At 41.2% G+C, this 26,753-nt stretch overlaps 1 protein-coding gene across 2 annotated transcripts in view; it reads left to right on the top strand.

The window, feature by feature from the left end:
* The window catches only part of LOC122793959 (alpha-2-macroglobulin-like protein 1), a 621,161-nt gene that overhangs the window by 204,600 nt on the left and 389,808 nt on the right, over positions 1–26,753 (top strand). For both annotated transcript variants that reach the window (XM_044062013.1, XM_044062014.1), the window contains 3 exons: positions 2,393–2,456; positions 6,954–7,099; positions 17,039–17,188. In XM_044062013.1, coding sequence (XP_043917948.1) covers positions 2,393–2,456; positions 6,954–7,099; positions 17,039–17,188 — 360 coding nt within the window. The remainder of the gene's footprint in view (positions 1–2,392; positions 2,457–6,953; positions 7,100–17,038; positions 17,189–26,753) is intronic.

The raw sequence follows: 26,753 nt of genomic DNA, 5'->3' as shown, positions 1-26,753 counted from the left end.
TGTATGGAGGTGAATATTAAGCTATTGCATTTGGGTGGCCTTGTCCCTTTTATATCAAGTAATGCTGGTCTAAAATTATGAAGCTTATGACTTGGAATGGTCTACCTATTAGTTTCTGAGGGAGCTATTTTAGACAACATGCAGTAATCAGGAGAGCTGAAGCAGAAGGTTTAAAGTAGGTTTTCCTTTCAGCTGAACTGGTCTGGTAAACTTGTTCAAGGTTTAGTTTGTGATATTTTTTGACTGTTTCTGCATATGTTGCATTTATACTGAATTCTATTAGGAAGCCTTTTTGGAAGACATGTAGGGTATCTTAGGGTGTCCACAGAGGAGGGTGGAAGAATGTATATACAGGTGGTTGTCTAGCTATTGTATAGTTAGGAGCTCTGTCATTACTATTTTAAGAAGTGTCGCAGTCTTGATAAGCATGACACCTTCCTTATCCGGTACTGGGCGTCAGAGGATATTAAATTGTATGAAGCAAGAAGAGTAGGTATTTAAAGTTTCAGTAAGTGCAAGAATTGGTTGGTTTTCAGTAGAAATACCAGCTTTCAATATAGGGCATTTGTTAGGACTAAAGTATTAATGCAGGTGATTTTTAGGCTTTTTTTATTAATGCTAATAGTTAGGGGATTGGAAGTGGTTACCATAGTTGTGGTAATTGCAAGTGGTTGTGGAAGGGTTGTAGTTTGCAGTGTGGATTTGTTGGAAGTAGGCCAGATTTGAGCCTCAACTGATCTATGAAGTTTGTGGATAGGAACTTGTAAGAACCATCCCACACTGAATTCTAGTCAATTTAACAACATAGTTCACGACTGGCACTGTAATGGTATCTGTCAAAGGCTTTCACTGAGAAAGCAATCAAGCTGCAGCACCTATGTGACTGTTGCAACCTCGTTTCACTTCACACGTCTGCTTTAAGTATATGCATGCATGTGCATTAACTGCATTGCAGTCAATGTTCTCCTTGTAAAGTAGAACTGAACACTAAAAGCTCCGAGAAGTGTGAAATATTTATTTACTGTTAATATAAAGCATTTTGCATTGCTATGCTTTAGTTAAAATTATGCCACCCCCTACTCCTATTATAGCTTAAGTATAGTGTACTGCCTCAACCCTTCGCACATTTTAAATCTACTTCCAACTTTCCGCTTATTGCTTGAATGTCGCGCCGTGGTTTCACAACAGTCAAACCACTCTGAATGGGAACGTTTTTCCTCAGTATTTTGCTTGTTTGAGGTTAGGCTTCCTAGTAATGACCAAACCCAGAGCAAACGAGATTTAATTTGTTTCTCCTTGTGTGTGAACCTTGTCAGCTAGTTGTGAAATTGTATGCAAAATAGTTATCTGGTCTCTGGTTGTAACCTACTTATGCTAAAGATGTATGCCAAGAGCTTCAGCTGAGGACCGAAGCTCTTGGTTTTCAGATGGCCAATATCTGTACTGCAGCGACTTGTCTGATCCATGTACTAATAGCTGCAGAAAACTAGTGTCAGCTTTGAAAGTCAGGAAAGCAGTTGTAGTCTGCAAGAAACACTTTACATCCCTTCAAGTCAGAAACCCACTGCATCCCTTGACAGGGAATATGCAATGTAGACAGGCAGATACTGCGTCGAAAGTTCTTTTAAGTTCTGGTGTTTGGATGGCAGTCTGCTTTTAGTGCATAGCACCAGACATTTTAATAGCACATTTAAGTCATACCTCTCAACTGTACAGTTTTTCACTATTCAGATTTTTGCTTCATATTTTTGGTGGTCCTCCTAAAATCTGCACCTGTTTGGCAAATAGCTGGGGAATGAGGACATTAAATATTGAGTTTAAAACTCTACAGCCTTCAGAAAATTCATGCTAATGCAAAACCTATTCTAGCAACTTGTAAAAGCAATAGTTAATCTGTCACCATTTGTCCCCCATCATTTTAGGCTTTGTCCAGATCTTTTGCTCTGAGGTTTGAGGTATGATTTAAGTACATACAACAAACCAAAAAGTCCAGCACAACGAGTTGGATATTCCAAACCTTTATAACAGTGTGGCTGACCCAGACAGACCAGTTCTGGGTTCAAAACAGCCTTCCTCAATGTTAGAGATGCCACAAATAAGTCATGATTTAAATACTGTTGTCTAAATTGTTCCACTAATGTAATGTCTAAGCATTAAGACTGGGATGCACTCAATATTTGAACATATTGAGCTTACACCAGCAAAAGGGGTTTCCCCTTGATGCACAGAATAGTATCGGAGCACAGAGCTTATGGAAGTGCCAACGCAATGGCTTTTCAGCCAGCCACCAATGTGTAAACAGAATTGGTATTAAATCTAAGTACACTGTATAAAACTTATTTGGCTGTCAATGTGTGTGCCCTGATTTTAAAATGTGGCTTTTGTTTTCTAGGTCATATCAAAGAATGAGATTATCATTGAGGGAAGTTACAAAGTAGCTTTGGGAAAAGATTATGGTAAGTACAGGCTACTCATGATGTCCTGATATGATCAGCTACATGTCACAGCTGCCATGTAATTTTGATAGGCAGGTCCTTACAGTTTGGAAAGTGGCTCCCAATCACTTAACCACAGATGGGCAAAATAAGGCTATGGTCCTACAGTAGAATTGGACTTGTCATTTCTCATGACAATGTTAATGTTCGTGGCTTTCTAGCAGATGTTGCATCATGTCTTCAGTAAATTAGCTGTAAAATCAAAATGGTGGATGTATGGCTCAAAAAACACTTTCTGGGAAATGCCTAAAACACTTGCAGAAATACTGTCATTCCATTGTGAATTATAACTGGCCACTTATCGAGGTTTGCTGGCTATCTAAACTCTGGTATCTGTCTACTGCAGGTTGATACTGCTTTTTTTTAAATTGCCCATTGCTAGGTCAAAGTAAAGTGTTGCATGTTAATAGGGGGTTTATCCACTTCCTCTCTGCGGTACTACAGGACAGGTAATAGACGTGCATTTTATTCACTAAAAGAATACTTTAACTCATTTTGCTGTGCTGTTATCTTTATGCCATGAAACATTAACCATCTTACACTACTGGTATCTGTATTTGCTGATTGCTCTTTGTATTTTGCTGCACTTTCCGATTTTAAAATATATTGTTAGTATGTAGTTTCAGGAAGTAATGTCTAGTCTACCCTTTTAACATACTTCCCAACCCCATCTGCCCCGCCTCCCAGTGACCCATGCCATCCTGAAAGCCTTCCTCAATTCCATTTCTGCCATCCATTTTAGTAGCTTATTCCATGGGTTCTGTTTCTGTGCAATAGAACAGGTACTTATTACCCATCTACATATAATTCACCTGGACACGGGACCTAACCTACTGCATTTTCACAGCCTTCAGATCAACAGCAGTCGTATAAATCTACCTTTCCTACTAGAGCAACTGGAATCTATAGGGAATTGACATCAATCAGCATTTGAATTATGCCCTCCACCTTCCCTTGGAACTTGCATACCCCCGTTACCCTTTGAAGGATATACAGTGCTTTGCCCTGATGCATATTTCTGCATGCCCACAAAGGTTCCTACCATGGTTTCTCCTTGGAATAAACACCAAGGAGGAAGATTAAGGCAAGTGGACAGCCAGGTTACTAAGAGGCAGTCTATGCTGGTCATAAGGCATCCTCTGATCCAGATCTGGACCTTTGCAATCCACAAAACTTAGCATTGTAAGTTCATAGGAAAGTACTAGGCTAGCTGTACTTGTGAGCTATTTTACACCTAGCCAATTTCCCTTTAAAGGTGAGGAACCCTGTACTAAGTTTGTGAGGTAAACACCTTAACCATTGTACTTTCAGAACCACTAGCTCAATAGATTAAATGCTTTATATTGCAGCAATAGACATGTTGGCGAGAGATGTCCTAAGTTCCCCATTGTCTGGAACAGGCTCCCCATCCATTTGAAGAGTCAATCCCCAACCCTATTTAAGCATAACGTTGACCAATAGATGGGAAATCAGAAATTCACCTTGCATCTGGCCCTCCCATGCCTGATGGGCAGATAATGCCCAAACTAGCATACCTCCCCCCACATAACCTCTTAGAAACTTCCCAACATTGCCCCCTAATTTCCCATTATGCATAGGGATGCAATTGGGTTGGATTTTACAGCTAGGTTTATAAAGGCCCTAGTGGCCATTAATCTTATTTGTCAGTTGCATACTAGGCTATCGCATGGCTTGGCAAGGAAAGTGCTCATGACTATTGCTATTAAGACTTTGTCTAATGACTTCAGCATTGGTAGATTCTGCACTCTTGAGTGCATCACCCTTTGGATGAGCCATTAATCCTTCAGTACCAGACACTGTAATCAAACTCTGGGCACTTTATTTCAGTAAAGGTCTTTATCCCTGTATGTCACTGAACTAGGCAACTAGTCCTTGTCCTTATTCTTAGTGTCCCAAATTAATCACAAAGTGATTGGAAGTGATTAGGTTCTTGGTGACACTAGGTGTGCCCAAAGGAGATTAGGTTTTGGAGATTTATGTTAAGATCTAGTCTTTATTCTCTGACCAGGTTAGTCCCATTAAGTTGGACTTACCTCCACAGGTGAAGACCAGGGATGGTACTTGTGCCCTGGCTAAATTTTCCATAACATTAACACTAAGTGCTGTGTAATCTTTCACAACCACTGGAGTTGTCACCATCTCAAAATGAGACTTCTTTTTAATGCCTCATCCAAAGGGTGCTGCACTCAGTAGTGCAGCATCTATCTAATGCTGGACTACAGTGTTGGTAGTACAATTGTGGACTAGGAACTGAACCCACACACTTGGTCTTGGCACCCACACACTTGGTCTTGGCACAAAAGGAAGTGTTAATCTGTTGAGCCACCATATGCTATCTCCTGGATCTAAGTAAGGCCTTTAGATTGAGCAGTGGGAGAAGGAAACTTCCAGATTGGGTATTTGCACCTGTGACAGAATGGGGAAGCTTCTGAGAGCATAAGGTAAATTACTGCACTGTCTGGATGCAAAGTGCTAAAGCTGGGAACAAGGGATAGAAGGCTGACCTTTATTTTTCAGTGGTCTGGGGGGAATTTGGTTAAAATATTCAGCCACTACGTAGCTAAATGTGCTAGTCCATGGAGAAAGATGACTGGGTGGGTGCACTAACACAAATATGTAAATGAGATTTTAAGGAGGAAAATCCAAGATTTTTGGAGGAATAGAATAGCTATATGCAAACCTATGCTTAAGATTGTGGTTACCATAGTGGCCTTTGAGCAGTTTAGACTAGGTCCTTGGACACTGGGATGACTGCACACTGGCTTGCAGTGCAGTTATAGGTGGCTGTGGACACTTGCAAGCTTTGCTCGTAAAACAGTTTTGGTGATATGAGAATAGATGTAGGTACAGATGCATGTTAGGCTTAATGCCACTAAAATGTACTAACTGCTTTCAACTCCACTACAATACCTGTTCAAAGGTACAAGAAAACTCTAGTATAGTGCGAGTCTAGCATGGTAAGCGCGTGCCTGGACCAAGTCGCATTTACTGCAAGCAGATCAACTTCAGAGTCACAATCTGCAACAGAGTATGCTTTAATCGGGTGCCCTAAAAATGTAAAGTAAATAAAGCAATCTCAGACACTTTGCAACAGTGTATTCTGCTGTGAAATGCAGAGGTCCGATCCTGTTTGTGCTGATTTACAATTTTGTTTCTTGCTTCTATTTTAACTGGCATTGCATTGGATATTCCCATGTGGTGATTACTTTTTCAGTAATTATGGTTTCAAGTGCTAAGCTTTCCGTATGTCTGCAAAAGCCCTAGTGCAGCAGTCTTGCCACACATTGAAGAGGATATGCATAAAAATATATTTTAAGCAACAAGATCTAGCACTGTTCTGTACTAGAGAACTTGACATCAAGCTGCCTATTAATGTTTTGGTTTAAATTCCTCTAATGGTGCAATAACGGGTTGCAAGGGTGGCAAATGTTATCCAGTATGTCAGATAGTGACACGAAAGTAGTATGAAGATGAAAAAAGATGAAAATGTGGTTAAGATCCCTGTGAAAAGTAATCCAGCTTTTGAATAAAGATGATAAACTAAAGCATAAAGGCTGTACACTTGCCAAAAACTTCTTCCCTGGAAGTCCAGAGCTATGGATACCTGGCTAGGAGAAAAAACTGACAAATCTTGGGAGTAAAAAAAAACTGACAAATCTTGGGAGTCAGTCTGTCGCTGTCTAAATGCCTGTCCCAGTGGATTGCTTTTTGGTATATTGTAAACGTTTAAAAACCTGAAGTGCATTTCAGGGAACTTGCTTTTGAAATGGGACTGGCTGCAGTTATGGCAGTAGCCAAAGTTCCATGTACTAGGCATCAATGTCCAAAATCAGAGCAGTTTTGGTAGACTGGGTGAGACATGGATGATCTGCCAATAGGGCTATGGAGTGCCCTCTTGACCAGGTTACTTGTCCTGTTAAGCCCTGTTTCCAGAACTCTTCCTCAAACCTAGTTTGACACTTGCATGTATTCCATTAAGCCAGTCACTGCCAATCCACATGCCTTGGAATTGGGATACAAAGGTTTGTAATGGTAGGGAGGGTTGCCATGGTTGCTAGGTGGCAATATTAAGTTAGCTGACATCTGTAAGCATGATTAGGACCAGCATTCCCTTTTTCTAAGTATAAAATGTGAAAAGCGGAAGTGGTCCTAGTTAAGGACAAACTCTTTGTGCATGATATTTTGTTAAAATGTGATTATAAAATGGGCATGGTGTGGAACTCAAATGGATTGTGAATCCATTTCTCTTGGGGTACTGAGCTCAATGCTGATACTTGTGAGATGGAGTAGCTGAACTGGGAGTACTTTAAGGACAGTAAGTGAGAAACTGCTTTTTCAATGGTAATTACATTTGACGTCTACAGCTTCTGTTATGTAATCTGAGCAGCAAAAATCTACTTTCTATTATGTCAGCCTTTTAAAATCTTTTTTTTACAGAAGCACAGGGCTCCTTTCCTATCTCGCTTGATGTCTCTGCCACACTGGCACCTGTTGCTCGTGTTTTGGTTTATGCCGTGCTGCCCAGTGGTGGGGCGATGGCGGACAGCTGTGACTTCGATGTAGCCAAATGTTTCAACAATGAGGTGAGTACTGTGGAACAGACTTTAAAGCGAGCTTTACCTGAAAACACTGTTTACTAAGTAGGGGGAATGCTTGTCTCCAGGCTAATGTAAAGTTGGATTGTCTAGTAGGAAATGCTTAACTGATCAACTGCACACCAGTATTTTTTCACTTCCCTTAAATGAACTGGAATTTTAGCTTCAGGATCTTGCAATGCAGATGTACAGTGTAGCACAGATTTAAAGCTCCAGAACCACTTACTATTTTTAAATTTGAGCAGTACAAATTGGCATAAAAGGTTTGATTTGAGGTAGCACATGGCCTGAGCTTGAACATTTAACCTTCACCTTTCTCTGGTGTGGTGCCAAGTAGGCTATGCAGAGTAATCAACCATCCAACAGGCAGCATTAGAAGCTGCATATCTGGTCTCCCTTGAAGCAGAGATCTACCTTAAATATTAATCATTGGGGGGTGGGCAAAAAATGTATCCTGTTTTCAGTTTAGATTGCATTTGCAAGTATTTATATGGCAAAACAATTCTCTAAATTGCTATTATGAAATGAGTTCCCAAAGCATTTATATGGGTATGTAGATGGAATCTGCCTTAAGGTACAAAGGCAATGAAAGTTTTTTAAAAACTGCAAGTTTTGCACTCTAGCATTTCCCATATGGTTACTGTTCCGTACAGGTTAGTCCTGAGGGGCGTCATTTTTGTCAGTTTGTGTGTATATTGCAACCAAGGACTTGGGATACAGCTGGTTAAACATGAAACAAATCCATACAAAAATAACCAGCTTGCATGGTAACAAAGTGCTTTCATGCCTACGCTCTGCTTCATCAGATCTAATACCATCAAACACAGCATGTAAATAGATCAATTGAATTAAAACAAATTAAAATCGCTGCCTCAACCCAAGTGACTTCAGTACAGGTTTCAAGGTGACCTTGCCCATATCCTGTAATTCAAGTATCCATCTAATTTCTGCACCTTTTGGTTCCATTACGAATGTCGCCACCCCATTTCTATTAACGGTTCTAAGGCAGAACTTAAAATGTGAAGCATGCTGTAAAACATGTCCGCAAAGGGCATTCCTAGTATCCAGTTTATCAGAGGTGCTCACATACCCCATCTTTAAAAGACCTATTGGTATTCCCAATATAAGAACAGTGACACTACACATCTGCAATATACACAGTCATGACTTCTGCAGTTGGCAAAAAAGCTAAAACTGTAGATATCTGGGTGTCCAAGCTCCTAATCTTGCACATACTGCAAATACAGGGCACTGTTACTATTTAGTGCCCACATTCTTTGAAAGATGTCTATAGCAAAGAAGTTTTGAAGATCTATTCTTTCTAAAACAAAATCTTGTAACTCCCAGGATATCCTTGTACAGACTTGCTCATTCAAATATGCCAATATTTTTAACATCAGATTGAACCGACACTGTTGGAATAAGTAATCCTAACAACTTCATTCCTGTTAGCATTCCGAGTGACCATATTTCCCATTGAATTATCATGCGATTAAGGTTTCACAGACTCCTATTTTGGATCACTATCTCTAGCCATCCCTATTTCTTTAAAATAGCCCCCGTAGATAAATATATTTAACTCTGTAAAAGATCTTTGCATACCATCATCCTGGTAAGCCAAGCATGGCAATAAAATTGTCCATTGACAACATTACGAATGGTATGGACTGGGTGCATACTTCTGTGCAAGATACTATATTTCTTAGAGGCCCTAGGGCCTTTTCAAGCTGCCTTAACCAGGTGCCTTCCCACCTCTTGCAGCCAAACTCCAATAAAACCACCCCTCCAACCTTTCTCCAAACCATCTCCCTAACTTCAAGCACCCCAAACCAGACAGTAAAGACTTCTCCAATCTTGCACCCAACCTCAGGCAATCCCTCCCTTACTCTCAATTGAAATGCCATCAAACTCCACTCTCTCCTCATCTGCATCACTTTGACTATCTCCTGCGTCTGTCTTCGCTACTAAAACTCTAATTTGTTTAGTATTTTATCAGTTGTTTATAGGGTTATCTACCTTCTGTGATTTACTGTTTGCAAACTTGTTTTCTTGGTGAATTTAATCAGGACTGTACCTTTAAATGATTTGTTATCCGTGTACAACCCTAGTAAAATAAAAGTAGTGAGGTTATTTGAGTAAGGTATTCAGATGGAACTTAGTCAGGGACAGTGTTTTACATGCATTGTAAATGTACTGGAGTTAGGTCTGAGACTTAACTGGCAGGATGGCTGGATTTTTTGCATTATGGTTTGCTTTGTAGGAAGGTTACTGTAAAATGATTTAAACTGAGGCAATGCTTTGGAAGTTATTGGTTGGATGAGTAGTTTATTTTTTCAAAGCTGTTTTGGATAGTTTGAATTTTGGATTTTGCTATAATTTTGTCTTGCTTTATGTACATGTTATGGGTTCCTCAACCATCTATATTGCAGAGATGTTTGCCATGTCGTCTGGGCTTCTAGGTTGCTTGAGTTTTTTAATCGGGGGGGGTCTGATTTAACTATTTACTTAATGGTGCTTTTGCCAGGATATTTTGAAATATTTAAATGTCTTCTGCTTCCACGGGATGGAGTTTAAGTGGAGCCCAGTTGATCTGAAGCAGGCTGGAAGTTTCTTTCTTGAAATTTATAACTTGGTTTATTCCACCCCATGAGCACACATTTTGATTGCGATATCACTGCACACAGTGAGAACAAAGATTAGATGGATGGTAATTCTAATGCTTCAAGAACTATTTATGATTAACCTTAGTCTTAGATTTTTCTGAAGCATAAAAATCGTTGGGAGCTTTCTTTTGTACTAGGTGCGTTGCAGACATTGGGGTGGGTTCAGAAGTGGAAATTAAAATCTTCAGACCAAGTGTCTTTACCAGCTTGCTGCTTGCATATACTAATATGCAACTAAGTTCATTATCTTGCCCTTTTGCTGCTTTGCCAATCTAACACTGTGTGCTTCATCTTGATCATAATATTGGGTGCCTCTTCACCTTGAGCATGGGGTGAGAATTGGTCTATAGTGCATTCAGAAGCATTCTACCCAGTTGAGAGGATCTGTGACAGATGGTCAGCTGCAAAGAGCAAAAAAGTAGGTAATTTTTATGAAAGTGCTTTGATCTTAATGAATCCAAGTTAATGGCTATATACTTTCATTTTATACAAGCTCTATCTGGAGTACTCATGAATTCAAGTCAACAAAGATTTTAAATACTTTGCTAAGGGTTGTTGCATAAAAATAACTACAAGCTTAGTGCCTTGATTTTAGTAAATGAACCAGAATTTGTACAATAGAGTGGTGGCACTAAGAATTGAAGTTCATGGAAGTTTGTCTGATCTGTTTATACAGTATGTGGCTCTAATCCTTTAAACTTTGACAGTACTATTTTTACTAATATGCAAGACATTAGTCTGACACCATGGAGATTTTTTGCTACTTCAGTACTTTGGCATGAAGATCGTGGCCCATTTTCAAACATGGCATGCTAACAGTTTTAATCATCTTGGTGGATATTCAATACAGTTGTGTGCACAATGGTTTCAAATTTTGCAGCTAGTGAATGGAGAGCCAGTTCGGTTTTCTGGCTTCTACGTTTGTGCTGTATGTAGGCATACTTTCTGCTGTGCTCACCCTGTGAAGCTACACTCGCATAACTTAAATGTATTGGTTGCTGCTATATTCTAAAATCTCAACATTGAGACTAATCCACTGACTTAATTTACCAATCAGAAGTATCACTAACAAACCATCTTAATCACTGTCAAACAGTTGTCATTGACTGCCTTCTAAAAAAAAAAAAAAAATCACTAATATATTTAACACAGCTAGTCATTGCATGATGAGCAGGTTTTTAGCATGTGTTCTGTTTTTCATCCCATATGTTAATTGTAAACAGTTAAAATTTACACCAGTTTTTATGATCTCCAGAAGAAAATGCAGTCACTTTGCAACTGAACTTTGCAGGCATTAACTTCATATGTTCTACTTACCATAGATGTTTTGAATTTGACCCAAAATGCCAGAGGCATTGACATCATCCAAAGAGAACCTAGTACTGGCCAGCTTTCAAAAGCAGACTCATCTTACTTTGACAGCTGATTGGCTCAGCATATCCTGAGGGCAGCCATCAGCTGTCAGAAAATGAGTGTTAAGACTTTTTCACTTCCACAACAGAGAATACCTGAAGCCAGAATTGTCTAGCAAGAGTATGTTTGCAGCCAATCAGTGCCATATAATTCCAGCAATCAAATAGGTTGAAACCTCTCTACTATACACAATATGGAAGATGGGTGGGTGACTGGGTCATTGAAATCTAACATCTGCTGTTATAGGTAAGTAGGACTTGCACAACTGTACTATGTTAATCATTCCTACTACCACAGTGGTGTTTTGGGTAGTTTCCCCAAACTTAGCTTGCCTAGGAGATGGAAGGATAAGTACCTACAAGTCTCTGGAATAGTCAAAGCACAGCCTGCTGTGGACTTTGAAGGATTTCAGTTTAATGGGGTTTGCCAACCATGAGAACTTGCAGCTCCTCGACTCTCCTTGCAGATGTGAGCAATGACTGAGGCAGGGTCAATTTTTCAAGATCAAAGCTGAATCCAGGGAAGAGTAATTTGAGTTGGGTCTCAACATGCAACAGTCCATTCATAAACTGACTACAAAGATGAAATGGGTGGATCCATGGGCAGACAAAATGAAATGGCTAGATGCAATTCAATGGATCAAAACCTTTCAGTTACCGCTATTGTCTATGCACCACCACTTCTAAATGTTAAACATTTTAGTTGTAGGTTTTCTTGCTACCACAAATCTTTCGCATAATGGAATAAGTGCCTAAAAGGAATCTAACTAGAATTATCCAGGCTGTTGGTTGCAATTTCCAACTTGGGCTGTTTGACCCAGTTCTGAGTGCAGATCAGTATTTGAAGAAGCTGTGGTAATTGCCCTTGTCCAACTCCATTAAAAGGCAGAACTAAATTTGTCTGGGCCAAAAGGTTGTTGCCAAAATTAAGTACATTGGGGATCCCTGGAAAGGTAGAAAATGCATACAGTAACTTTCCTGACCAAGAAGCAGTCTGATACGATGCTTTTAACAAATTTTTCAGCTGTCTGTTTTGAGGCAAGCAGGACTATTTGACATGTTCCCCCAATATATACAGGCACATGTGTCCTGATTCATTTGATTGTCCTAGGATCTGCTTAGTCTGCTCACAGCTATTTGGGATGTATGACACTAAGTATCAGTGCTGTAGGGCTGGTTCCAATGACTTTGCAAACTGGCAGAGGGTATTACCTTGTACCCTTCTGTTTAGTTAACACAGGACTGTCTGACCACCAAAAGGGACCTGGGGAGCAGGAGTAAACGAGGCATGAATAGCTGTTAACACTAGTGCTGTGTAGTGTTAAAGGACATTGGCCTTGAACTCCCTTGGATACTGCCTGCATGCAAAATCTGTTAAGTCTGGTTGAACTCAACTGGGGTCTGGAGAGAAGTGTAGGCCTTAATTGACATCTGATCCCTTTACCATTGCAACTTAAATTCCAGCACTGCCAGTTTATGAACTGTAAAGGATGCAGGTGATGGGCCAAACATTTAAGAATGAAATCTTTCACGTGGAGTCTGACCAGTAGTACAAGGATCACTGATGCCGTAAGTCCTAGAATTTTGATTGCCTCTGGAGTCTGCTTCATAGAGATCCCCTGAAAGTTATCTTAACTCTTCTAGTAGTAACTGCATTCTTTTGTCTCTCGCATCATGGGTTCATCTTGAATTTGGGAGCAATTGGAATGTAATAAGCATCCTTCAGATCTAAAGTCACCAAGAAAGTCCAAAAGGGGTAGGAATGACTAAGGTGAGCATTTTGAATTTCAAAGTGTTTAAGACTCATTTTTAACAGTGGCCTCCATGATGGTTTCTTTGGGTACCAAAAAGATTCTTTTGTAAAACCCATTTTCCTTTTGTGGTGTAAGGAACTGGTTCTATAAACACTGCTTGCAGCTTATGAGTACCAGAGGACAGAGCAGGGGATCCTTCAGGCAAGATTTTCTGTTCCCTGCCAAGTGTCCTCAAAAACTTCACTGCACCCACTTGCCAGTTTGTGCCAGGCTTCTGAGTTGAGTGAAAGCTTGGGGGAAAGGGGACAGGATGAAGGGATGGTCAGTCTCAGCATAATCATTTTTAGCTGGAGAATTGCCTTTTGTGAAAGGAATCCCCTTTGGAAGTGTATTCCTGCCACTTCCCCTTGATACCCTGAGTCCTATTGGGCTGGGATTTGCTTGTTCTGCCCTTTTGAAGTTTTCCTTAGGGGCGAACCTGGGAATATGAAACATTCTAGATATCCCATGTGTCAATTTACTCCATAATTCCATAATTAGAATTTGGGTGGAAGCAGGACCAAATACAAATTCAGAACATTTGAGAATTCAAAATCACATTTTTAATATGTAACAAAGCATACATGCTCAATATAGCAAAAGCAGCTGCATTTTCCACCTTCCAAGACTCTCCAAGCTTGTTTCTAGTGTAACTCTGATTTTATATAGGATTATAGGTTACTAGGCTATTGGCCCTGAGGCTCTTATAAGCCTAGCAAAGAGTTTAGCCATATTTAGACAAATTTTGCACCCAATGCCCTTGTCCAGCAGGGACATGGGTGGAATCCCAGTGGTATATTTTCAGTTTCCCATTCAGTTATCCAGGTTGCTCTTAAGGGGTAAAGAGCTACTCTGCTTGATGTGGAGAGGGGGGTCTCTTCATAGATGAGGGAGGCTCTGACATCTGTCCTGCAAAGTCCTGTCACAGACCAGGTTGAGGCCACTCGTGCAGGTTACTTAAGTGGAGCTTGATTTGTGGATATGCAGCAGTCCCATCAAGGTGTATGCCAGACAGGTCACGCATGAGGGGTCTGTATGAAATGAGTAGGACAGGTGTATATGGCAGATGTTTGAGGCCCTGGATTCTCCTGGTGGGGAACCTAATTTGTCCAGCTGCTGCATGTTTTGTGAAGTGCATGCTGAAATGTGTTTCCCTCCATGGGTCTTAGAAGGGAAGAATACAGGGATGTTATGACCTTGTTCAGGGATGTTATGACCTTGTTCCTGGATGAGATACTCTTACTTATGAGGTGGGCCATGTAAAAGGCTTTCCATACCACAGAAGCATGGGCCATGTAAAAGGCTTTCCATACCACAGAAGCAACATGGTCAAAAGTCAGGTTGCTGTCAACCTAGGTACAAAAATCCCCTCCTGACTGAATGCTTAGGACATTGATATTGTGATCATTTGTGGGGATGTTATTCTCCCCAGGGGAATGATGCATTTATTTGGTATTTAGTTTGAGGCCATGTTTCTGGCACCAGTTATTTGCCTGAAACAACTCTTGGGGGATGTCCACATCACTAGGGGAATTGATAACACCTAGCTTGCAGTCAACTGCAAACTTGGTCAGCCGTAGCTCATTGGGTTTGGCATGCACCTCAAAGTATATCCCAAATAAAAGCTTATGGGTTTTGCTGCTTGAGGTGGCTTCCTCTATTTTGACTACATGGGTTCAATTAGTGAGCCAGTTTATCCATCTGGTAACCTATATGGACTGATGCTTAGTTCAGATAGCATCTATTATGCACGAGTTGGGAATAGTGTCAAAGGCTTTTGCCAGGTCAAGGTAGGTGGTGTGGATAGTCTTCCCCTCATCCATAGCTTTGACTCTAAGTTGACATTTTGTAGACATCCCTTTGAAGCCAATGTCCTTGTTAATTAGGTCCATGATCCATTCCATGGTCTTGCAGATCAGGCTAGTTAGGCACCTGGGTCTAATTTCCCAGATCAGTGGACGCTCTATCTTTTGTGTAAAGGGTTGACGGTGGCTGTCCTTCACACAGCTGGGATGAAGCCAGTACTCTGGCTTTGGTTGAATAGGGTGACTAATGGTGCTGCAAGTTCCTGAGTTCATGTAGGATGCAGCCTGGGATATCAGGTTCCATGGAAGCTGTATTTTGCTTTTGAAAGTGGTGATTACCTGTTCCCTAGATATAAGAGAAAAGGGGGCAGGTACTGGAATGTCCTGATTTAGTGATTGGGTGACAAGAGGGCTAAAGTTTTGACGGACTGTCAGCCAGCATTTGGATATGGTGTCCTTGACCACCAGTTCTGAAGATCTGGGTGCTTAGTTTGAGACTGCAGACATGTGAAGGTGTTATGATGGTCTAGATGTGGCCAATTTGGACTCTAGGTTGCTTTGGAAGATTTCACTAGTGCTCTTATTTGCTTGTTCAGATTGAGACATTGCTTCCAATTGGGCACCTGCTCCTTCTTGGACAGCAATTGTTTTCTTGTTTATTGCAGATGTCCATATAGGTTTAGTTTTCCATGCTGAGGATGTTGGTTTTCCATGCTGAGGATGTTGGTTTTCCATGCTGAGGATGTTGGTTTTCCATGCTGAGGATGTTGGTTTTCCATGCTGAGGATGTTGGTTTTCCATGCTGAGGATGTTGGTTTTCCATGCTGAGGATGTTGGTTTTCCATGCTGAGGATGTTGGTTTTCCATGCTGAGGATGTTGGTTTTCCATGCTGAGGATGTTGGTCCTGCATGGAGTGTTCCTGATTCCATGCATCTATATAAATGCTCATATAGTGCTTTGGTGTAGTTTTGGATATTGGTGCCAGTCCCTACAGAGGGGGCTTTAAAAATTGTTTATACCATCACTCAGGAGGCTGTAATCTGCTTTGGAGAAGTTTTTAAATCTGATCCTAGCTGAAGGTGGGGGTTGGTGGAGATGGCTTCAAAAGGGACCACTTTGTGGCTTGATCTTACCAGGGAGGATACTATAGGGATGCTACAGTGGTTACTCATGTTGGCTGACAAGTCTAAGATATCTCCCCATATGGGGATGTTGACTAGCTGTTCCAATGCATTTGAATTGAGAAAATCAAGGAATCTGGGCATTTGTGTTCTGGCACGACTACTTCAAGTCTGCAAAGTTATTCACCCAGGATCAGGGTAAAGGGTTGAATCTTGGATTCACAGGTTCAAATAGGTGGATTGGGCATCTTGAGCCAGATTTGGGGGCTCATAGCTAGCTATGATTTGAATAGTCTTGTCAATGGTTAACTGAACCTGGAGTGTCTTCTGTGCATCATACTGTTTGACCAGCCTGGAGGGGTGTGTAATGTATATTGAAAACTCCACCTATTTTTTTGGCTTTACTGCCAGTTTGGTGTCTGAATCTTAACACACCTGTTAATCAGGTAGTCGTGCACATTGCAAAATTTAACTTCTACAAAGCCTTGCTTTAAAATCCTGAAGACTAAATTACTAGACTGAACAAACCTATACTCTGGAGTCTAATCCCACTTGCTCTGGCTCCGATTTGATTGCTCATTTGTGCAATGCTTTCAGCTTTACTTCTATGAAGTACTTCAGATGCACATGCTTGGTAGTACAATTCCAACCTCTGTAATTTGCAACAATTTGGGGAAGGCAGTTGGGTTAAACAAGATTATTTTTGTACAAACTGCTCATTCTATTGTGGTGCAAGATGTGGTGATGAGTTGCAAGCTTCTGTTAAATTCAAAGTGGTGTGACTAGCACTGGCAGCATTCTTGTTTTAGAAGTGCCCAGTTAGCCTTATGATGTGCAGCGTTGGCAGGTTGCATTGAAACAGATGGTCCCATAATGTGGTGGTTGGCATTCCTGCAATACAAGGAATGAAATGCCAGGGATAGTAGTATCCCAGGAGTTTGTAGCCAGTTATGTAGTGTAGTCTGACTGGGAAATACTAGGATTTGAGGAAAAACTTATTAAAATGATTCTTGCCTTCAGTGTTTTACTATTTTGTAGAAGAACCTGTATTATGTTCTGCTTGATTTTCACTTGGGCGCCCACAATTGACTGGCCAGCCATAGGTTAAAAATACACTTTTTTTACATTATAGGCAATCCTGTGGTTTTCAAAGGATCAGATCCTCCCTGGAAATGATTTGACCCTCAACCTTCAGGCATCTACCAGCTCACTGTGTGCTGTGAGAGTAGTGGATCACAGTGTCCTATTAATGAAACCAGAGACTGAACTTACAGCAGAGCTGGTAAGTAGTGCATGGTGTGCTCTTCATTCTATTTTGATGACTGACCTTTTAGGTGTGTACTAAAAGTATATACTGTGCCCAATATTGCTTAGTCAAAGGCATTTCTTGAGGTAGCTTTGGGGGACAGAAGTAACTACATTTTGCCATTGCAAAATACTAAAGCATATTGCAGCATTGCTATACATCCTTCTCTTCTGACCATTGCCAGTAGCTATGTGAACAAAAATATTACTAGTGTCTTGGAATATGCAATGCAAGTTATTGCCACTTGTGTCCAACCAAATACTTGCCTACTAAATTGCTTGACTTCAGCCCAGTCCACCCAAGCAAGGGTTTGACAGTCTTGGAAAGCAAATGGGTGAACAGTGGATGCATCAGCAAGCAGTATGATTTTTAGGACCATGTAAAGGTGAGAGGAAGTAGTCAAAAGCAGGGTCTCCACGCTTTAATACTATTAAAATTTAACACCTTGTTACATTAGACTTTCACCAGACTAATTTATTCTGCTTGACTCCATCTTTTATACACTTCAAAAAATCACAACAAACAGTAATAAAGTAATTAAAATCTGATTTATAATTCCCGTTAAAGGCTCCAAAATTTAAAGAAAACCTTTAACCATAACGTACATGAATAGACAACTGCTGATAACACAATGTCCCTTTTTAATGTTTTTTCTAGTTTATACTTGAACAAGCATGGCATCAGCTGCTTTTAGATTCACTTAATCAGCATTCTCAAAGGTCACTTGGTGGCATTCCATTTAAACTCCATCAGGGTTCCTTGTGCTACAAAAACAAAATCCTCAGATGGGCCACCTTTAAGGCAAAGGTTGACCAGATCAATGACCAGTTTAAACCAGTGGTTAGGAATTTTTATATGCTTAGTGTGCTTTTGATGTCTAAGACATCCAGAAAAGATGGTCATGCTGAGCAGTAACCAAAGGTCACATTGTTGGTTTTCCCACAAGACTTCTAACTGGACTATTTTTGATCTGGGTTTGTGCCAGGGCTTCCCAGTTTGTCCTCTTCTGCATTGGGGCTTTATACCTTGGAGGGGGCACACTTAAGATCAAACTGTATGTACTGCATATTGGAGATTGTTTCTGTGGGTGACCATCCATCTACTTGCATAGAACACTATGCACATTGCTTGTAAAATGAAGGTCAAGTCCCAACCAAGGGGTTTCAATTGCACTTCAGTAGCCTTCCATATAGTGATAGCTTAGACTGGTTCTGCAGGATACCTCCACACTAAAGAATCCAGGCCATTAGACTGACTTTTCTGGTGAGGTTTAAGTAGACTACAGAAGCTTGTCTACAAATTTGACAAAATTCACAGAATTACTCTAAACAAATTTTACTTGCTCAAATCTGTATTGAATCTGCATCTTGGGATAAATGGCATGAAAGTCTCAATTCTTACATCTAACTTATGTTTTAGTATGTGTGGCACCACAACATAAACGAAGCTAGTTTTTTGGCAATGCCCCTGATCAGAAGACCCTGCCTTACACCAAAGCTTAAATCATTAAAGATTGTAAAAGTGAGCCTTCATCTCAGTTTTGCAAATTGGACTTTTGGACCCACTGTATAAGTAGATGCCACAGTCTTTCACACTTGTGGAAGTTCTGTTTAGACTTGAGCCGCATAACGTGGTTAGGAAATACTGGTACCCCTTAAGCAGGCACATGATTGCACATAGTCCACTAGCACGATCCATTAATGGAAATGGCACACTTTCCATTTGTTAACCCAGGGGTGGTTGTCTGACTCCTACCAACTAAATATTTTTAACACTATTTCACCAATAAGGTTCAGTGACTTGCATTCTGAGCCACTATAAAATGCATTCACAAAATATATTGAAAGATGTGAAAGTTTAACAGTTAAAATTATCCCATTAATCAAATCTGAATGACTGCATCAATCTGTCACTATTCTAGTGACTTTTCTCTAGCCAAGTAAGTTTTGGAGGTGTGGTTCTTACCAATATCAGAGATTACATTTTCTAGCGCTTGTTCATGGTTATCTAAACCTTTTCACCCCTCGTTATCTATTAAATCTCGGACCATGCTGGCAGTCGCATGTGATTCCAGGGTTAACAAACCGGAGAAGGATCCAAGTGGTCCGGTGCCAAACACACTGGTTGACTGTGATTCCAGGGTTGTCAGAGTTGCTGTTATCTCTTGCACTATGAATGCTGTAAAAATCATACCAAACTTAATTTTACAGATTGTGGTCCAGATTCAACCAAGCAAGTTGGTACTAACCTGACCATCTAATGTGCAGTTCTTGCTGTAACAAGTCTAGAACAGGAAGCTTTGAAGTTGAGCTCAACATCTACTGTAAGGATGATAAAATAGATGCTAATCACTATTGACGTAAGAACCCTTATGCTAAGATTTACAAACTTTGCTGAAATGACAGCCATGCAGAAGGACAGAATGGATGAATTATGAATGCACCTTTTACAGGTAGCTTCAAATAGAAATTGTTGCTTGTTCTACTGAATGATCAAAAAAGTAACACTACGTACAGAAATGTTACTATCAGCAATGACTTCAAACTTTTCTGAACATCTACAGTATTATAAATTCTGGTAAGTCAAATGATTACTTAGTGGCCTGTAGGTCTACCTTGCTCAACCACAGGTTTGCAACTTTTTATGGCACCCTCTTGGACTTGATGCATTTTCTTAATTCTCTTGCAAGAGCAATACTAAGAGGTTACAAGTAGGAGTAAACACTACAGCTGTTGCCGCACGTGACTTCTGCATGCCAAGTGAAGGCAGGATTAACACTAAGCTACTTTTGCATAGAACACCATGTCTTCCATTTTTTGGTTAAAGTTAGCAATGTTCTTGTAAGTGGAATGCATCAAGTATGTCTTAAGCTGCTTGAATAAAAATTGGATGCAAACCATAACACTGGTCTGCCAACTGAGTAGCAGATGCTACTTAATAAAACTTTTAAATGCTTTCCTACAATTACATGCACCATGCCACTAGATGGTTCATTCCATACCCCATTTTTGTCTTGACTGTAGAATGACTACACTTCAGTGGTAATAAACTGCAAAACTTGCAAAGGAAAAGCTGCCATTGTTGATCACTGTCCAAAATGGTACGTCTCTGCAAATCATGAATTTGGATTGGAGTACCTTTTGTTGCAGCATATGCTGATGTTTGGTAAATTATAAATCTGCCATATTAATCCCAGGTATGCAGGCAGAGTTGTGTAAGTGACATGAATACTAGTCATGCATGTCTAGCAGCATGCACAGTAGATGTTCTTCGTTCCCCATTGCTGCAGTCCTTACTATTGGGTGTAGTCCGCCGTCCAGTCGGCCCGAATACCAGAGTATAAGGCTGACGTCGGTCAGGGCGCATAAGACTGATGTCAGTACGTCAGGGTACTAATGCGCATGACCGACGTCATATCCTCAGTCTTTTTTGCCGCATGGTCCGATGCAGAAGCAGTTTTGCGAGTGCAGGTTGGCGTTCTGAAATATTTCCGAAACCGGAGTTTCAGACCGAAACAGAGTTGGCTAAGTACCCCGTTTGGGAACATTTTGGTTTTTTCTTGCCTCAGTATTTAACCGGATGTCAGAAAAAGTGAATAACTGTATTTCTTGTGGGAAACAGATACCTCATAGGGATTACCATACCTTGTGTATACCTTGTTTAGGGCCTGAGCACGACGTTGTTGGTTGCCGCTCTTGTGCTAGGTTTAACAAACGCACTATTAAGAGGAGGTTAGACTGTGCCAGGTTAGTGTTTGGGAAGCGTTGCAATTATAAAATGCCGTCGGATGCTCCGACGCCCGCTTCGTCCAAGAAGCGCAAGGACAAAACAGCGAAGCCTAGGGTTGATGAACCGGCAGTCCCGGACGTCTGTTCTTTAGAAGGCTCAGTGGAGCCAGAGGTTTTGCCAGGAGTTTCCATGGAGTCTCAGGCAGAAACTTTACTGTTACAGGATGTGCCTTCTCAGGAGGTAGGCCAGGCTGAGGGGGCTTCTCAGGTAACTGTTCTTCCCTCTCTTCCCAAGGTAGTTAGAGCCTCTCCTTCTGTTGCCAAAACTTCTTTGAGAGGTAGGCCAAGTTCAGCTTCAGTGGGGGCTTCTCCTAGCATTTCGGTTCTGTACCTAAGAAACATATGCTTAAAATGGCAGAAGATTTGATTACTATGATTAGAGGTTCTATGCCCCCTCCTGATAAGAGGCCTAGGGTGGAACCGGAGTTTGATAGTTTTGAACACTGTTCAGAGGCTTCAGAGTCTTCTGCGGAAGACTTGCAGGAGTATCCTACTTATTCTGATTCTGATGTGGATGATTCCACTCCTACAGCTTCTCCTCCTGAGGATTTCTCATTTTCAGAGACTCTGCATTCCATGAGGGAGCACTTTAAATGGGAAGGCCAGGATTACTCTGATTCCAGGAAAAGGCTTAGGGAATTCTTGTTTTTACCCCAGCATAGGCCCTTAGCTATTCCTCCTGTGTTGAATGTGGTGGAAGATGTTTTTGCAGAGGCTTCCCTGAACCCTGATTCTTTGCCTCCTGCTCCTGTTAAACCTGATAGGTATTATAGGGTGCCCGAAGCTCATAAGTATTTGTTTAAAAGTCCTAGGGCGGACCCAGAAACTGTTTCTCAGGGGCCTAAAGGTGTTAAGGCTTCTGTGGTTAAAAATCCTGTTCCCACTGATAAAGAGGCAAGGGCTTTGGATAGGTGGGGAAAAAGTGTATACTTCTTCCACTCTAGCCATGAGAGCGTTGAATTGTCAGTTTCACATGCTAAAATATCAGAATTATCTCCTTTCACAATTGAAATCTAAGGTGGATGCTTTGGCGGAAGGTATTGAGTGTAAAGAGTTGCTGGATTTGGTTCATGTGTCTGAACAAGTGGGTAAGCATTCTTTGCAATGTGGTTTTGATGCTGTACAGGCCTCCTCGAGGGTGGCTGCCACTAGTTCTGTTCTTCGCAGGCATGCCTGGTTGAGGGATCAGAATTTAGCTGAGCATGTTAAGACAAGGATTTTGGATGCTCCTTTACAGTCTGATGTGTTTGGATCACCTGTGGAAGCAGTTTTAAAGAAAATGGAGGACAAAGCTAAGTCTATGCAAACTGTTAAAGATTTTTTGCAGGTGCAGCCACCGAAGTTTAGTAGAAATTGGCCTGCTAAGGGGTGGACATATCCTGCTTATAATTCCCAGTCTAGGGGTAGGTCTAGACGTGGTAGGGGCAGGGCTCAAAGTTCTTTTAGGCCTAGAACAGGGAGTTCACCTGCTCAGACTTCTGGTGAGGGCAGGGGTCAGTCCTTTCGTAAACAGAACCAATGACCTGCCTTTTCAGCTGCCAGTAGATTCTCGTCTGGCAGCTCCTTTGGGAGGAAGACTGTCTCTTTTCAAAGCAAATTGGGATTTAATTACTCAAGACAAATGGGTGTTGGATATCATTCACCACGGTTACAGATTTTATTTCCATACAATGCCCCCTTTCAAAGGCATGCCAGACGTTCCTCCTCCACAAAGAAAAGAGGCTCACAAGCAAGTTTCTCAGTTACTCCAGATGGGGGCCATTCAGCCAGTCCCTGTATCAGAAAGGGGCCTAGGATTTTATTCTCGCCTGTTCCTAGTACCAAAGAAGGGGAACACGTGGAGACCAATTTTGGATTCATCTCTCCTCAACACTTATCTGGACATTCCCAAGTTCAAGATGTTGACGTTACAACAGCTGTTACCTCTGCTGGGCAAAGATCACTGGATGGTAACTTTAGATCTCAAGGAAGCTTACCTTCATGTGCCTATAAGGCTAAGTTGCAGGAAGTATCTGCGGTTTCGAGCTGGAAATTCTCATTATCAGTTCTCTGCATTGCCCTTTGGCTTATCTACTGCGCCCAGAGTATTCACAAAGGTTCTGGCTCCAGTGATAGCTTACTTCAGGCTTCAAGGAATTCAAATCTATCCTTACTTGGACGACTGCCTGATTCTGGCTCAAGAAAAGGAAGACCTTCTACAGCATCTGGAATACGTTATAGCAGTGCTAAGATGCCTAGGGTATTCTGTGAACGAAATAAAGTCCAGTCTAGTACCCTCTCAAGACATGTGCTTTCTGGGTGTGAGACTGAATACAGCAGCCCAGATGGCCTTTTAACCCCGGACAAACAAAAGAGTCTATCACTTTACTTCCATCAACTATCTCATCAGTCCGTGCTGACTGCAAGGACAGTCCTTCAAGCATTAGGGTTCATGGCATCTTGTATTCTGGTGCTTCCCAATGCCAAACTGCATATGAGGAAGCTACAATGGTATCTCAAAAATGTATGGACACAGCACTGCCAGGATTTGGACACTGTCATTCAAATAATACCTTGCCTTCAAAAAGAATTTTTGTGGTGGGCTCAGGAATGTCACCTAAACAAGGGACTCTCTGTGACCCGGCCAGAGGCGAGTCAGATTTTAACGACAGATGCCTCGGACATTGCTTGGGGAGCTCATCTAAATGGAAAGTGGATTCAAGACAAGTGGCCTGCCAGACTACAGCATCTTCATATCAACATGAAGGAGATGTTAGCAGTCCAGTTTGCATTAATGGCTTTCAAGGAGTTACTTCTTCCAGGGCAGGTGTTGATTCTAACAGACAACACAACTGTCATGTGGTACATCAACAAGCAAGGGGGAACACATTCTTATCCTCTATGCAGGCAAGCAATGATTTTATGGGAGACTGCGCTAAGCTTGCAACTTACTCTTCAGGCAAGGTTTCTGCCAGGAGCACAGAACTCCTTAGCAGATGTGTTAAGCAGACAAATCATGGATCCCCACGAGTGGAAACTGGATCTTCATGTATTTCAGAAATTGACAGTGTCATGGGGAACTCCAGACATAGATCTGTTCGCTTCTCCACTAAACCACCAGCTGCCAAAGTTTTGCACAAAGGGGTTTCATCACACAGCTTGGAAAGTGGATGCTCTGTCTTTCAGTTGGAAAAACCTTCATGTGTATGCCTTTCCACCTCTGCCTCTTCTTCCAAAGGTACTATTAAAGGTCAGACAAGACAGGCCAAGGATGATTTTGATAGCTCCAGATTGGCCTCGCAACACTGGTACCCACTACTACGGAGTCTGGTAAAGAAGCCTCCATGGCCTTTACCTCTGATTCCTCATCTGTTATCTCAGAAGGACGGTCATCTGCTCAATGTCAAGCTTCACTCTCTTCATCTAACAGCCTGGCATATTCTGTGTTGAGACACAGCAGGTCTCAACTTCCTCAACAAGTTTTAAATGTGATTATGGAAGCTAGAAGACCTAGTACAAGGAAAGTGTACAGAAAAATGGAAGAGATTTTTATTTTGGAGTACAGCAAAGAATTTGGAGATTTCTGAGCCTAATTTGAGTGTGGCTCTTCAATATCTTACTGAGTTATTGGACAAAGGTTTGTCTTTCTCTTCCATTAAGATTCATGCTGCAGCAATTTCAGCTCACTATGATTGTGATCCACCATTGTTTTCGCATCCTTTGTTCAAGCAGTTTCTTAGAGGGGCAAAGAATATAAGACCCCCACGTAGAGCTCCTACTCCTGCTTGGGATCTCAATTTTGTGTTGGAAAAACTTACTCTACAACCTTTTGAGCCTGCGGCTACTGCTGAATTGAAATACTTGTCATGGAAGACTGCTTTTCTGTTGGCTATTACTTCTGCAAGAAGGGTGTCTGAGTTGCAGGCCCTTATGGCAGTAGAGCCCTTTCTGATTTTCCATAAGGATAGGGTATCATTACGTACTAATCCTTCCTTTATGCCTAAGGTGGTTTCTAGTGTGGCTTTAAACCAAACTATTCATTTGCCTACTTTTTATGCAGACCCCCAAAATAAAGGGGAAAAGATTTTGCACACTTTAGATGTACACAGGCAATTGCGTTATTATTTAAGCAGGACTAAGGATTTCAGGCAGTCTCAGCAGTTGTTTCTTTTGCTTTGAGTTCACAGGGCAAGCCTGTGTCAAAACAAACTATTTCTAGGTGGATTGGCTTTTGCATTGCATTTTGTTATTCCCATCATGGCAAGGAGATTCCAGCTGGGATTAGGCCTCATTCCACTAGGGCTACTGCCACTTCAACAGCATTTCTAAGGGGGGTGGCAACTAAGGATATTTTGGAAGCAGCTACTTGGAGTTCAGTGCATACCTTCTCTAAGCATTATCGCCTTCCTATCTACTCTAAGTCTAGGGCTGGTTTTGCCACAGCTGTTTTGCAAGGCTTGTTGTCAGCTCCTGCTTCTTTTTGATTTGCCAGCCTCCCTTACCTCTGCTTTGGGATTCTACCCAATAGTAAGGACTGCAGCAATGGGGAACGAAGAACATAGTACAGTTTTGTACCTACCATAAATGTAGATGTTCGAGGATCCCCATTGCTGCAGTCCAATTTACCCTCCCTCCTTCCCCTCTGTGTTTAGGGGTGGTTGTGTAGGTGAGGTTACATGCTGATATTTTTGTATATATTCTTGTATATATTGTACATATTTTTGGTGCAGGTAGTTTGGGCCTGGTCTTTTTAGGGTCTTCTGACATCTGGGGCAAGAAAAGACTGAGGATATGACGTCGGTCATGCGCATTAGTACCCTGACGTACTGACGTCAGTCTAATGCGCCCTGACCGACGTCAGCCTTATACTCTGGTATTCGGGCCGACTGGACGGCGGACTACACCCAATAGTAAGGACTGCAGCAATGGGGATCCTCTAACATCTACATTTATGGTAGGTACAAAACTGTACTTTTCTAACTACTTGGACACAGCTGTTATGATTGTGCTTTAGTTGGTGCATCTTCAAGATTGGTGATTATAATTTCTGTTTTCTGACTGGGTAGTCTTTAACTTGAATCTGCCTCATTGTGGAACAGCTGTGCATGAAAGCTTTACTTTTCACTATTGCCTGTGTATGCTAATTACCAAAGGTGTTTGTGGAACACTCATTCCATATGATCCTGTGCCTTTTGATTTGACTGCTCTCACTTTGAGCACTTCATTTGCTGAGTAGGCTCAGTGAAAATTTGCGTATCTTGTACAGCTGTCTAACTTCAATGTGTGACTAATAAGTAAATGCTAAAACCAAAAACCTGTTTGTTCTATGATGCCGGGACTTTAGTGCAGTTTTAGCACTTTAATTATACTGGACTTTAGAAACACAAAACTGCAAGTTATGTTATCCTAAATGTCTGCTAGCAGTGAACCTTTTAAACCAGAGACATTTGTTTACTTTTGTACTAGTTTATTTTCATACGTTTGACTAAAACCTTAAACTAGTATTTTATTTTAAAGTTAAGCCATTGTTTAACTGTTTTTAGTATTTTTTACTACCAGTGTTTTAAAATGTCATTTTAGCTTTGGTATCTAGTTGCATTAAGGCATAAGTGGAAAATTCTTTTCTGGGGTATTTTCCTATGGTCCACCTCTGAAATACATGAAGATCCAGTTTCCACTCGTGGGGATCCATGATTTGTCTGCTTAACACATCTGCTAAGGAGTTCTGTGCTCCTGGCAGAAACCTTGCCTGAAGAGTAAGTTGCAAGCTTAGC

The sequence above is a fragment of the Protopterus annectens genome, chromosome 2.part1, assembly GCF_019279795.1.
Source record: "Protopterus annectens isolate FY-2018-M chromosome 2.part1, PAN1.0, whole genome shotgun sequence".
NCBI lineage: Eukaryota > Metazoa > Chordata > Ceratodontiformes > Protopteridae > Protopterus > Protopterus annectens.
Note: the sequence above shows the minus strand (reverse complement) of the source record. Positions and strands in the feature narration are given on the sequence as shown.